We start from the raw sequence: 12,749 nt of genomic DNA, 5'->3' as shown, positions 1-12,749 counted from the left end.
ATTAGAACATGAATTACTTCCCCACCCTCTTCTGTCACATCATTTTCCCCCCTCTGATCCCCCTGTACCACCTAATCCCCCCCCCAGATCCACCTGTACAACCTAATCCCCCTGTACCACATAGTCCTGATACCACCTGTACCATATAACCCCACCCCCCATATCACATACTCTTTCCCCCTGCGCCACATAACAAGCCCCCCCCACATAAACCCCTATTTCTATATGTTTTTGTTTTCACCACAGTACCTGGCCTGTGTCGCTAGCAGACTCAGGTTACTCTTTAATTGCGCTGATGAGTAACGTCCTCAGCGTAACGTCAGGGACGTCACTCGTCAGAAGTACGGTGGCCTCGGAGGGTCCTGAGGAGCAGCCTTTAAAACAGCAGCGCGGGCGGCTGCGGACTCACAGCTGATTGGGAGAATGCCGGCGCGTACACTTGGGACCAGAGAGCAGGCGGGCGGGAAGGTAAGCACCCGCAATGATGGAGAAAAAATACAGGCAGCGGGCGGCTCTCTGGCCGCTGCGAGCCGCTGCTGCTAGGATGGGGTTAAATCAGGCAGCGGGCGGCTCTCCAGCCGCCGCTTGTTCAATGATGGGGTTAAAGCGAACAGCAGGTGGCTGGAGAGCTGCCGCCACTGCTGCAAGGTAGGGGTTATATCAGGCAGGGTAGCTGGAGAGCCGCCGACGCTGCCATGAAATGGATGCTGCACTTCTATGAGTATCATGGGCGCCGGTGAATCAGCTGGAGCAGGCAGTTTGGGACCCGGCGTATAACACGCAGTATCGGCGTATAACACGCAGGCAGGGTTTAAGCTTGCAATTTTAGTTTTAAAACTGCGTGTTATACGCCGATAAATACGGTATATCATTCCTTGCTTCTTCAGTCATAAACTATCTGGAATTTCTTAGTCCCGTATTTATTTTGAATATAATCAATCCATCTTCTCCACTCCAGTTTATAGTTCTCATTTAAGTGGTCTTTGAGATATGCTAATATTTTAGCCATCTCTGTTGTTTGTAACTTTTAATGTCCATTCTTGAATAGTAGGCAAATCTTCCTTCTTCCAGTATTGCACCACCAACAGTCTTGCTGCCGTTATTAAATGCAAAATCAAGTTAGTCTCTATAACAGTACAAACAGTAGTTATACCTAAAAGGAATAACTGAGGGGTAAACTTTATCCTTTTTTAAAGAACATTTTGCATAATCCACCATATTTTTATCCAGAATGCTTTAACCTTTTTACAAGTCCACCATATATGGTAATATGTAGCATCAACACAATCACATCTCCAGCATTTAGGTTGTAAATTCGGATACATACAGGCCAGTTTTTTAGGATCTAAATGCCATCTATAAAACATCTTATAAAAGTTCTCTTCTCTCTTTTTATTTATCTTAATGTTCTTTTTTAATCCCACAAATTGGAATATGGAAGCTCAATGAACATGCAGGTGTACAAATGGGCTCTGTAATTGGTACCTATGAAAAAATGATGCTTTGTTGAACTTTCTTTGGGAAATTAATTGAGCAGCACTGCTGAAAATTGAATTTAAAAGTAAGAGATTTAAGACATCAATTTGGAAGTAGGATTGCAATGGATCTGAAAGGTCCAGTAATAAAATTCAGGGGGAAGAATGAAAAAAGGGTACTAAAATTGAATATAAAGAAACCAGCTTTAGAACCGGCAATTAAGATATTAAAGATTGCTTCTGCCTTTTAGATCAACCAACAAGGAACAAACAATCAAGGACTATGTGGCAGACCTGAAGGTCTTGGCAGCCATGAAGGTCTTGGAAAAGATATTCAAATGTCAGAATGTGTCTATATATATACACAACAGTCAGAATGGATTTGAGTTCAAGTGATGGATGGATAGGTTAACCATGGAGTTAAAGGATAGAGAAGAATCAGAATATTATAAAATCTGGAATATATGTTACATTTGGCTGGGAGATAGATGTAAAGCTATTGCATAAGGAATATGTAAGATGTGTATACATCTTGCATAAGAAATTCCTTGCATAAGGAATATGTAAGATGCATAATTCGTTGCATAAGGAATATGTAAGATGGATGGATAGATAGATAGGTAGATGATAGAAAGATAGATAGATAGAAATGTATATATTTGTAAATATTGGTATAATTTAAATGATATATAGTACATAGTATAGTAATCTATATAATTAGTAACTATGTTAATATAAGTGACACTGATACGGAAATGCTGTAATGAGTGGAACTATAAGTTGTTTTCTAATGTTGAAATATGTTTAATAAAATTTATTTTTTAAAAATGATAATAAAGGTGCAATTATAAAAAAAGAAAACTAAATTGAGTATAAATTTTCAACAACCAGCTTTAGAACTGACAATTAAGATATTGAAAATTGCTTCTGTCTTTTAGATCAACCAACAAGGAACAAACAATCAAGGACTATGTGGCAGACCTGAAGGTCTTGGCAGCCATGAAGGTCTTGGAAAAGATATTCAAATGTCAGGATGTGTCTATACATACAACAGTCAGAATGGATTTGAGTTCAAGTGATTTAGTACTTTGACATTGAAATGGATGCTATGGTCAGTGACCTAATCTCAAGTTACCTCTGCAAAAGTCTATTTAAAGCTCTGTACTTAAATTAACTCACGCTACCTGGCAAATATTTTCCCAGAATCCTTTCCTGGACAAGTATCCACCACTGTTATTTGTGATCCACTCTTTTTAAATTCTCTAGAGTGACATTGGGAACCTGAGACCCCCAAATCACTAAACATGGTTATGCTTTTTTGTAAACAGCCTTTCTGCCCTTGAGATGGGTCTGGGAAGCTATCAAAATGCTGGATGTTTTCTCTTTTGACCAGCATAGCAGCTCTTCACAGGCTGAGGGCAGCACTTGACCTATGAGTAATGAGGGATGGCATTGGTGATAGAATATAAGCCATATCTCCAAAGCATTTAAGACAGGGGTGTCAAACTTGATTTCATTGAGGGCTGCATCAGGTTTGTGTTTGACCTTGGGGTGAGGCAGGATAGGCATGGCCAGCTTGATATCACCCATGTCGGGGGCACCTGTGCTCGCCAGAGTGCTCTTCCAGTGAAAATGAGCTCCCAAGCTCCTTTTCGGCTGCAATGACCTCTTGCAACCTTCTGCCAGCAAAAATGCAGCTCACAAACTCCATCAGCTGTGATGGCCTCCTGCCAACCTTTGCCAGTGAAAACAGAGCTCAGGAGGGCCATATGTACCCCTCCCCAGATCCATTTTCGCTGGCAGAGGCACCACGGGCCAGTCCTTTACTGTTTCCAGAGCGACCCAATGGGTCATATCTAAGCCCCCAGGCCTTGACACCCCTGATTTCAGGCGATTCCTTCTCAGTCACATGTCTCATCATTTTCTCTTCTGGCAAAATTGAGAAGTAGAAATCGATTATCACTTCTAGAAGGCTTTTAAAATTACATACAATATCTGAGGAAGTGCACGTGGCTCTCAAATTGTACACATCTGACTTAAAGGATGATTAAGACATGCAAATGTAATATTATGAAACATTTTTTGAAAAATTCTTATGTAACAAATTGTTTGTATTGTAGAAGTGAGAGATAGTAGTACACTAGGAGAAACCCTAAGTTTGGTAAAAGTATAACCTAGCTTTAGACAAATAAAAGAAAGGGGAATTTAAACAGCCAATTGCAACAAAGCATGATATTGAACATAAAATGCTTAATGTCTGTTGTTGGAAAATGGAAAATCAAGAATATGGGGAATGGAACAATGTATCATAGAAAAGGACATGATTGACTGATGAATTGAAAACCTTAATGCTTTGTGCTGCATTATTAGAAAATGAGATAACTGATATCCTTCTTTTTTGCAAACTGTTTGTTTGGAGGTTCTAGCAGGGGAGTGCAGCTATCGTATACCCTTGACCGAAGATCGGTACACTCCTTCTATCTGGGATGGTTGTCCTCTTCCACCGATTGCGCAGCTTCGGGAGGGACGCACATGGAGCGGTGAGGGAGGAAGGGGACACCTGCCTAGCCAGCCAGATCAGCCGAATCAACCCTGGCGATCAATGGGGTGACAGATGTCACAGCCAGATCGCCCTCACAATGGAACTCCAAATGCCCAGTTAAGAATTGAGACAGGCATGCCTCAAATTCAAGTAAGAGCCTGGAAGATGATGGTCATTTATTGGCTTAAAATGCATTTCTTTCCAGAGGGACTGTCCCCACTAGTGTTGACTGACAATTTCCCTTCCCCTTGGAAACAAGCAATTGATCACAAGCTAGGCTCTTATGGGCTTTCACCATTATTCTTAATGTCCCTAGGCTTTGAGCAAGCAAAGCAAGTAGTAATCAATAGAATGAGGGACATGCAGTTCCAAGAAGAACTAAATAGGTTGCCTTTCCACAGTAGGGACAGAATCAAACAGGGTGTGTGGGAATCGGCAAGATATCTAAATGACCTGATCTCTCCAAAACAAAGAATAGCTTTCTTCAGAGCCAGATTTAACATTCTTCCTTCAGCACTCCTCCAGGGCAGGTATAAGAGAACACCTATAGCTGAATGCGTTTGTATATGTGGTAAAGGAGAAGTGGAAGATAATTCACATGTACTATTACACTGCGAGCTATACAGAGCTTGTAGGTCTGCATATATTCTCCCCTTATTAGAGAGATTGCCAGGGAGGGCAGACAATTTTTATCTAGGCTTTCTCCTCCAGGAGACTAACCCGGTTACCACGTATGCAGTGGCAAAGTTATGTGCTGCTGCAGTGTCCATAAGAAAAAAATTGGCTACAGTATAGTACCATCTTGTACCAATTATCTGGACATACCTTTAACTATCTTTGGACCACAATGTTATTATCCACTTTTAATGTAAATACTTTTAATTATATTTTAATGTTAGTATTTTTAATATAGTGTTAAGACAAATGTATATTGCTGGTCTTTGACCGTAATTTATGTATTTTATGTATTTTATTGTCACTTATAGGCCGCCCTTTTCCCTGAGGGGACTCAGGGCGGCTTACAACTCATGGGAAGGGGGTGCAAGACAAAACGTAAAAATAATATGTGAATACAAATAATAATAGCAATAAAACACAACATTAATTCAACATTCGGGTGGGGTGTATGAAGGTCTTATCCCCAGGCCTGACGGGATAGCCAGATCTTAAGGGCTGTGCGGAAGCTCTGGACTGTGGTGAGGGTGTGAATCTCTACGGGGAGATCGTTCCAAAGGGTCGGGGCTGCTACTGAGAAGGCTCTCCTCCGCGTAGTCGCCAGTCGGCACTGACTGGCGGATGGAACTCGGAGGAGGCCCACTCTGTCCGATCTGATGGGACGAAGGGAGGTAATCGGCAGAAGGCGGTCTCTCAAGTACTCAGATCCACTACCATGAAGGGCTTTATAGGTGGTAAGTAGCACCTTGAAGCGCACCCGGAGATCAACAGGTAGCCAGCGCAGCTCGCGGAGGATAGGTGTTATGTGGGCGTACCGCGGTGCGCCCACAATCACTCGCGCGGCCGCATTCTGGACTAGCTGAAGTCGCCGGATGCTCTTCAAGGGCAGCCCCATGTAGAGCACATTGCAGTATTCCAGCCTGGAGATCACAAGGGCTCGAGTGACTGTTGTGAGAGCATCCTGGTTCAGGTAGGGTCGCAACTGGCGTACCAGGCGAACCTGGGCAAATGCCCCCCTGGTCACAGCCGACAGGTGGTGGTCAAAAGTCAGCTGTGGATCCAGGAGGACTCCCAAGTTGCGAACCCTATCTGAGGGGTGTAGAATTTGACCCCCCAGCCTGAGCGATGGAACACTGGCCAAATTGTTGGGAGGGAAACACAACAGCCATTCGGTCTTGTCTGGGTTGAGTACCAGTTTGTTAGCTCTCATCCAGTCCTTAACGGCCTCAAGACCCTGGTTCATCACGTCCACTGCTTCATTGAGTTGGCACGGGGCGGACAGATACAACTGCGTATCGTCCGCGTATTGATGGTATTTTATCCCGTGCCTCCGAATGATCTCGCCCAGCGGTTTCATGTATATGTTAAATAGTAGGGGGGATAAGACCGAATAAAGATCTTACTTACTTACTTACTTTTTTCCAAACATTTTAATAGAATTTTAATACTAGATATTGTAAGATCTGACATTCATAAGACTGACAAAATGAAGAAACCTAATGCCAGAAGACTATAGAAACGATTGTTAGAATTGTCCTACAGGATACCAGTCTGAAAGTTTGAAATTTAGGGAATTTTAAAGGTTTTCTGTAGATCTTTGCTGCCCTCTAGAAATCATTTGGGCTTTCACAGCTATGGTAGTTATCAGGTGCAATCAGGTTTGCACCTGATAACTCAAGCATGAGTCAAGGAAGGGCCATGATGGATGGACTCTGAGATTGCTGAATCCTTTGTTTTAACTACACTGATGCTTTAGACCCCCTCCCACATTTTCTCCCCCCCCCACTTTGATTAATCATATGCAGAAATTGATTATTATGTTCTTGCAACAAGCCACCTTGGACACAAATATACAGTATTTTAAGTGCTCAAAAATAGCATACTAAACTCAGTATTTGTTCTTAGTATTCTTGGAGAAAATCAATTATCCTAAGTAAACCTTGTTCTTCTTTCTATGCTAGCTGGTAAGAAATTTAATTATTTTGGTTCTTGTCTACGTGAGGAAACAAGCACTTAAAATCTTGGGGGGAACAAAATGTTTTCTTAAATGGAGTTGCTGGCAAATGTCCCAGATTTGCTTTGCAGGAGTCCGGATGTCTGGCAATGCAAACATAACATTCTTTACAAGATAGCAATTCGTGTTTGTGTGTGTGTGTGTGTGTGTGTGTGTGTGTGTGTGTGTGTGTGTTTGTATGTATGCATGTGTACACACACACACATCACAGGTAGTCTTTGATTTCAACAGTTTATTTAGCAACCATGCAAAATTACAATGGCACTGAAAAAAATAACATGACTGTTTTTCACACTTACCTTACGAAAAGGTAACAGAATAAGTATAATGTTAAATAATGATTATGTTTTCTTCACCAATATGTTCTCCCAAAAAACTTAGCTATCTCTCCTTCACATTCAACAACCATGAGACATTTTGCTCCTATGTATATGTTATGAATATAGTAATCTGCTTGCCGATTACTAGTTGCTAGTTCAGACATTCCCAAGCCATATCAGAATTAGAAGGAATATGAGGCATCTCCCTTTGGAAAATACTGTGTTTTTTGCTCCATAAGACACTCTTTTTTTCCTCCCCAAAGTGGATGGAAATATCTGTGCATCTTATGGAGTGATTATGGCCAAAAGACAGCAGCAGAGAAAAGTGGTGATGATCCCCGCCCTCTAGATCAGCTGATTGGTGGAATTCTAGGAAGCTGGTTCAAGCGCCGATTAGCTGCTTGGAGGTGAAGGCTCCAGCATTCCCTGGTGGAGATTGCAGACACGGAGGAGGCAGACTGTTTGCTTCAAGGACGCTAGCCAGATGAATATTGGATGGACGCTGGGAGGCAGAGGCAGATTTTTTCCTTGTTTTCCTCCTCTAAACCTAGGTGTATCTTATAGTCAGGAGCATCTTATGGAGCGAAAAATACAGCAAGTGGTGGCAGCAAGAACTACTAAGCTGCTAAACCAAAACAGGCTTCTGAAAGATAAAGTTTGAAACTTTCAGCCTTTTTACCTTTTGGGCTCAGCCAGTTCTACTATGGCTCCATGTGTGGCTTTTATTTAGCAATAAATAACTAAATGTGTGAGATATAGAAGAAGAGAATGCTTATCTTGCCTCCTCAAAAAGCAGATGTGGTCAAAGAGAGGAATGACTGGTGCTGAATTGTCTATAATTGGAATGTCATGGCAAAGAAGAAAACAGGGACATACTTTTGTAGCAGCATGGAGTTAGGTTCTCCTGCTTTCCCAGCTTAGTTCCAGGAAGTCAGGCAGGAAAGAATTATCCATAATCTTACCAATCCTCACCTTCCTAAAATAACCTCTGGCATAGATTAACTTTATTCATAGAATGCCTAACAGTGGCTAACTTACTCATGGTTGACTCAGATATTTGGTTTCATACAGCACACTGAAGCATACACATATGGTATTTGTTTTAAAGTTCTAAAACCATAAATTAATGCATTTACGTGCCATGCTAGATCAAAATGTGATAGACTAGTTTGTGACCCAGTATGCCCTACAAACTGAACCGTATCTTTTTCCTGCAGCATCTTCAATCACAGCCCATTGAACAATTGTTAGTCAATGATTACCCTGATTAAACAATATAAAACATGAAAATCACCATTATAAGAGGAAAAAGCTAGGAACTCAAAGTTTGCCATTGACTGATGCTCATTTCTTTCCTTTCTTTTGCTAGTAATGAGGCAAATCTCCAGAGATTTTTGAGTGTAATGCAGATGGTAAATTGCAGTTAACAGTGATCCGTGCAAATCCAGTTCTTTTATAGCAAGATATTATTTCTTTCTGTATATGATTGCTGCTGGACTTATGAGAGTGTGCTATGATTTGAATACAGATAACATCCAATGGTATCAATATTGCTTATATAAGCTAGCTTCCATTTGCTGCCAACTTTTAATGCCTCAGTTGTACAGCACCCCTTGCTGCTACACTGTTCCAGTGTAGTGTCTATTTAACAAGTCAATACACAATGGGAGCATAATATGAGAATATCATCTCTGTAAAGCCAATTATGTATCCTCTTGCTATGGAGATTAAATTGCTATAAATTAATCCTCAATTTGGACTGTTCCTGTTGCATTTAGCTTATTCCTGTCTGTCCTTGAGGAAGTAAAACATTACATTGTCAGAATCTTATAGATGGAGAATTTACCCATCTCCCTGTGTATCATTTTGGGATATTATAATCGTATTATTCACCAACAAACTGGTGAATAACCTGGATAATGGGGATTTAGAATATATGTGTTTCTGAATTAGTAAAATATGAACTTGCATATTGCTATAGAAATTAGTAAGATTTGGGATTTTTCCTCTAAATGATCCTTAATCACAATAACTATTGTTGCTAAATTTAGTTATAGAGAGGATTAATCAATAAAAAGAAAATGCACATACTTTAAAATTGTATCTTAAATCTTTCCCATATTAATGAACCTCAACCACAAGATAGAAACATTTGCGTTCTGAGTATGTCTTTATAGACATTTCATTGTATTTGTCAGTTCCATTAAAATCTAGGGATAAGAAAGCCTTTGCAGTACTGTGACCATGCTACTATGATTGAAAAATAATGACAGCTATCTGTTTAAGGCAGTATTTGCTAATGTAGGAACATTATCCCCTAAAACTAAATCAAACTGCAAAATAAAAATTAGACAAATGAAGAGTGGCCAAATTAGTGCAAAAAATTTTGTTAGCTCCTAAGTGCAAACTCCAAGGCTTCCAAAAAACCCTGTTCCCAAAAATCCCAATTCCTTTGCTCTAGTGCTTTCAATTATGCATTGACTGCTTTGCCCTTTGTGATCCTTTCTTTTACAGGTCATTTCCTAATTTGGGGAGGATGTGATTCCCTATTTAGACCACTTATGAAGATTAAGCCTCCTACAGATTCCTTTCTGTAGAATAGACATACTTTTACTGTATCTTTACCATCTTGCATCTTTGTGCATTTGCAAGTGGATTACAAGCAAAGGCCATTTGTATATCCTCTAATTTTCTTTGTTCCCATATTCACATTTTCCTATTTGCAAATTATCAACCGGATAGTAAAAAATAGTTTTTAATTTAGAAAGATGACATCAGATTTTGATAGCTATAGGTCCAAATTTTAATCCTAGAATACTTTTTCCTTTCAAAAAATGGCCCTTGCTTTTTGGTGAAATTATTTATAAAGAAAATTAATAAATCAATCTCACTCATTTTAATATCTCCCCTCCCCCCAAAGAGTAAGCTCTTTGCTTCATCTGGAACTCAAAATTGAAAAAAAAAACCTTTTTAATGCTCTTTAGAGAGCTGTCCCACCCCATTCAAGAGGTCCACACCAGCATCTGTTAATATCAGGTATAAAATGGTTTATTTAAAAGGCAAAATATTTGTAAAACACAGACATTAGTAAAAAATAAATCCCACATAGGCAGGGATCAGATACAATAGAGCTTTGAATTTTTATACCAAAAGAACAGGTATGTAAGATTTTAAATGGCAGTGTTGTTCAACTGCTGCACAGCAGCAAAATAACTCTTTGTTAATATTCTTTTTGGACTGCAGTCTTTGAACTCAGAGATGTTTTTCTCACAAGGGCATTATTTGGAAATCTGCCCGTTGGGATGGAACAAATGTCCTATATTCTGCAGGTCACCATCGGCTCATTCTCACAAAGAACAGTCTTCCTATGAGGCATGTTGCCTGTTCACAGAATTCCTTAAAGTCAGCACTTGTTTGCCTTTTTCTTGGATCATGGCCTCCTGTTTCTGAGCCACAGCCTGCACTATCTCCTTTCTTTTTGACAGTGGCAGAGTGGTCCTTTCCTTTTTCTCCTCTTCTTCCTCCTCCTCTTCCTCCAGCTTCCCTTCAGAGGTGAAAGGACTGCAGACCGTCTCTACCAAGCCAATAACCACCCCAAAGAAGGCCATCACGCTGCCCAGCATGTACAGCTTGACCATTTTCCCATTGGGCTTCTGGCTCAGCATCTCTTTCGCAAATGGGATCAGCTCTTGCATGGTCTCCATAGTCCAGATACTTGGAAACACCTAGATGGAGGTACATAGGAGAAAAATAGGTCAGCTACAGCTTAGCTTGTGAACAGCTTTTTGATTTTAGGCCATCCTACTCTGAAATAACATTTTTTCCCCCAACGGAGGCTTAGCAGCTTGCAGAGCCTCATTATAAGGAACAACTTATACAACTTGCCTCCATAAATTGTGAATGTTCCAACACTGGAAGTTTTTAAGAAGAGATTGGACAACCATTTGTCTGAAATGGTATCGTTTTTCCTGCCTGAGCTGGGGGTTAGATTAGAAGACCAAGGTTCCTTCCAACTCTTCTGTATAAAAAGGCTACAGACTACCCTAGATGCATTTCTAATACAGACAAGTCCAAGTATAATTCTCCTTCTGCAGCCAATTATATGCAACAGCATGAATTCAAAATTAGGCCTTAAAAATAAAATAAAATAAAGTAACAGCCCTTCTGTCCAATACAACCCCACGAATCCCTCCCATTAATCCAGCGTCTTCGAATAGAGAAGAAAAATCGCAGCTCGGTTCTAAACCGTCACCGTAGCTTGGACGATCAAAAAGAATAAATAAATAAATAAATAAAACGTCGGCCGGCCTTACCTCTTAAGAACTGGTCTGTCTCGCTCGAAGCTTTGAACAGCCGTTGAATTCGGAGAGCCGCTTTCGATTCGGAAGCAAAAACTCGCGTATTTCCACTTCAGTTAACTTCCTCCAGTAGCCGTCGGCCTTCCTGCTTTATAGTCCCACGCTTGTTCGAGGCTCCGCCCCTCCTCGGACCGACCGCTTGGCTTTGTCCCTGCGGGCTGCTGGCCAATGGGACTGTCCATGCGCCGAGCACGCCGCCGTCCTACAGCCATTGGCCAGAAGCAGAGCCTCCTGGTCGGGTAATGCTGGCAAAGGGCAGCGCAGGCGGAGGTGGTCGGTAGCCCCCAGGGGACGTGCTGAGGAAGGGCGTCCAAAGCAATAAATCACGTTAATTTGTTAACCTGGATAGAGTCACGTAGCATCTGTCTAGGCGGCCTTTACTAGTATTCAGTCCCTCTTGAGCGACGTGGCCAGGGCTCGTGTTGGGGTGACCTTCACTCTTCCCCTTAAAACCGCATTGCCTTAAACGGACTTTGCGGAATTCAGAGGAGGTTTAATGTGTGACTCGCTGCATTGTTTCGCTTTATTAAACGATTTGAATTTTAACTCGCCCCGATATTAAGATTCAGAGTAGTTGACTGCAAGCTCCGGCTACATCAAATCAGGATTCCTTGATTGTCCAAGGACAGACCCGGAATTCGATTTTCACGTGGCTTTAAACGATTAGACACAAGAAAGTTGCTCATGGCTCTTTGGTGACCAGATGACACACAATTGCCTCTAAATGGCAATTGGTGAAAATGAAGTCCTGGAAACCTCTACGGCACTTTACAGACTAATATAGTTGGAAGGGAGCCTGGAGGTCTAGTCCAACCTCCTGGCTCAAGCAGAAGATCCTATACCAGGGGTCACCAACCTTTTGAGCTTCAGGGACCATCAAATTCATAATTTTAAATCCCGTAGATCACTAATATGTTTTTTTAAAAAAAAGATAAATAGTATTTAGTGTAATATAAAAAATGCAAATAATTTTTCTGGGGACCACCAAAATTTTCTTGCGGACCACCAGTTATCCATAGATTACCCTATACCATTGGACAAATGGTTATCCAGTCTCTTAAAACCTCCAGTGATGTGACTACCTACAACTTCTGAAGGCAAGCCGGTCCACTGTTTAATTGTTCTTGAGTTCCATTTAAAGGATTCAGGTCAGGCCCTGTGGTAAGATTATTCAAGTAGTGTTTTTCAAACCTGGCAACTTCTAACTCCCAGAATTCCATTATCTGCATTCATGTCAGGGACTTCTGGGACTTGAAGCCTACACGTCTTAAAAATGCCAAGTTGAAAAATACTGATCTAGATATTTATTTTATTCTCATAATGGCAAGATGTGCCCATAAATAGACATTTAAAACACCCTTATAA

The 12,749-nt window shown here is 41.0% G+C and overlaps 1 protein-coding gene across 1 annotated transcript; it reads right to left on the bottom strand.

The window, feature by feature from the left end:
* Positions 1 to 10,050: 10,050 nt before the first annotated feature.
* G0S2 (G0/G1 switch 2) lies at positions 10,051 to 10,751 on the bottom strand. The gene has a single exon (XM_032217214.1). The coding sequence runs from the start codon at positions 10,728 to 10,730 to the stop codon at positions 10,392 to 10,394; it is 339 nt and encodes a 112-aa protein (XP_032073105.1). The 5' UTR covers positions 10,731 to 10,751; the 3' UTR covers positions 10,051 to 10,391.
* Between the last annotated feature and the right edge of the window lie 1,998 nt (positions 10,752 to 12,749).

Source organism: Thamnophis elegans, chromosome 5, assembly GCF_009769535.1.
Source record: "Thamnophis elegans isolate rThaEle1 chromosome 5, rThaEle1.pri, whole genome shotgun sequence".
Taxonomy (NCBI): Eukaryota; Metazoa; Chordata; class Lepidosauria; order Squamata; family Colubridae; genus Thamnophis; species Thamnophis elegans.
Note: the sequence above shows the minus strand (reverse complement) of the source record. Positions and strands in the feature narration are given on the sequence as shown.

What these genes read in the sequence shown, in the direction of transcription:
- G0S2 (XM_032217214.1), bottom strand. Translation starts at nt 10,730, where the DNA reads ATGGAGACCATGCAAGAGCTGATCCCATTTGCGAAAGAGATGCTGAGC.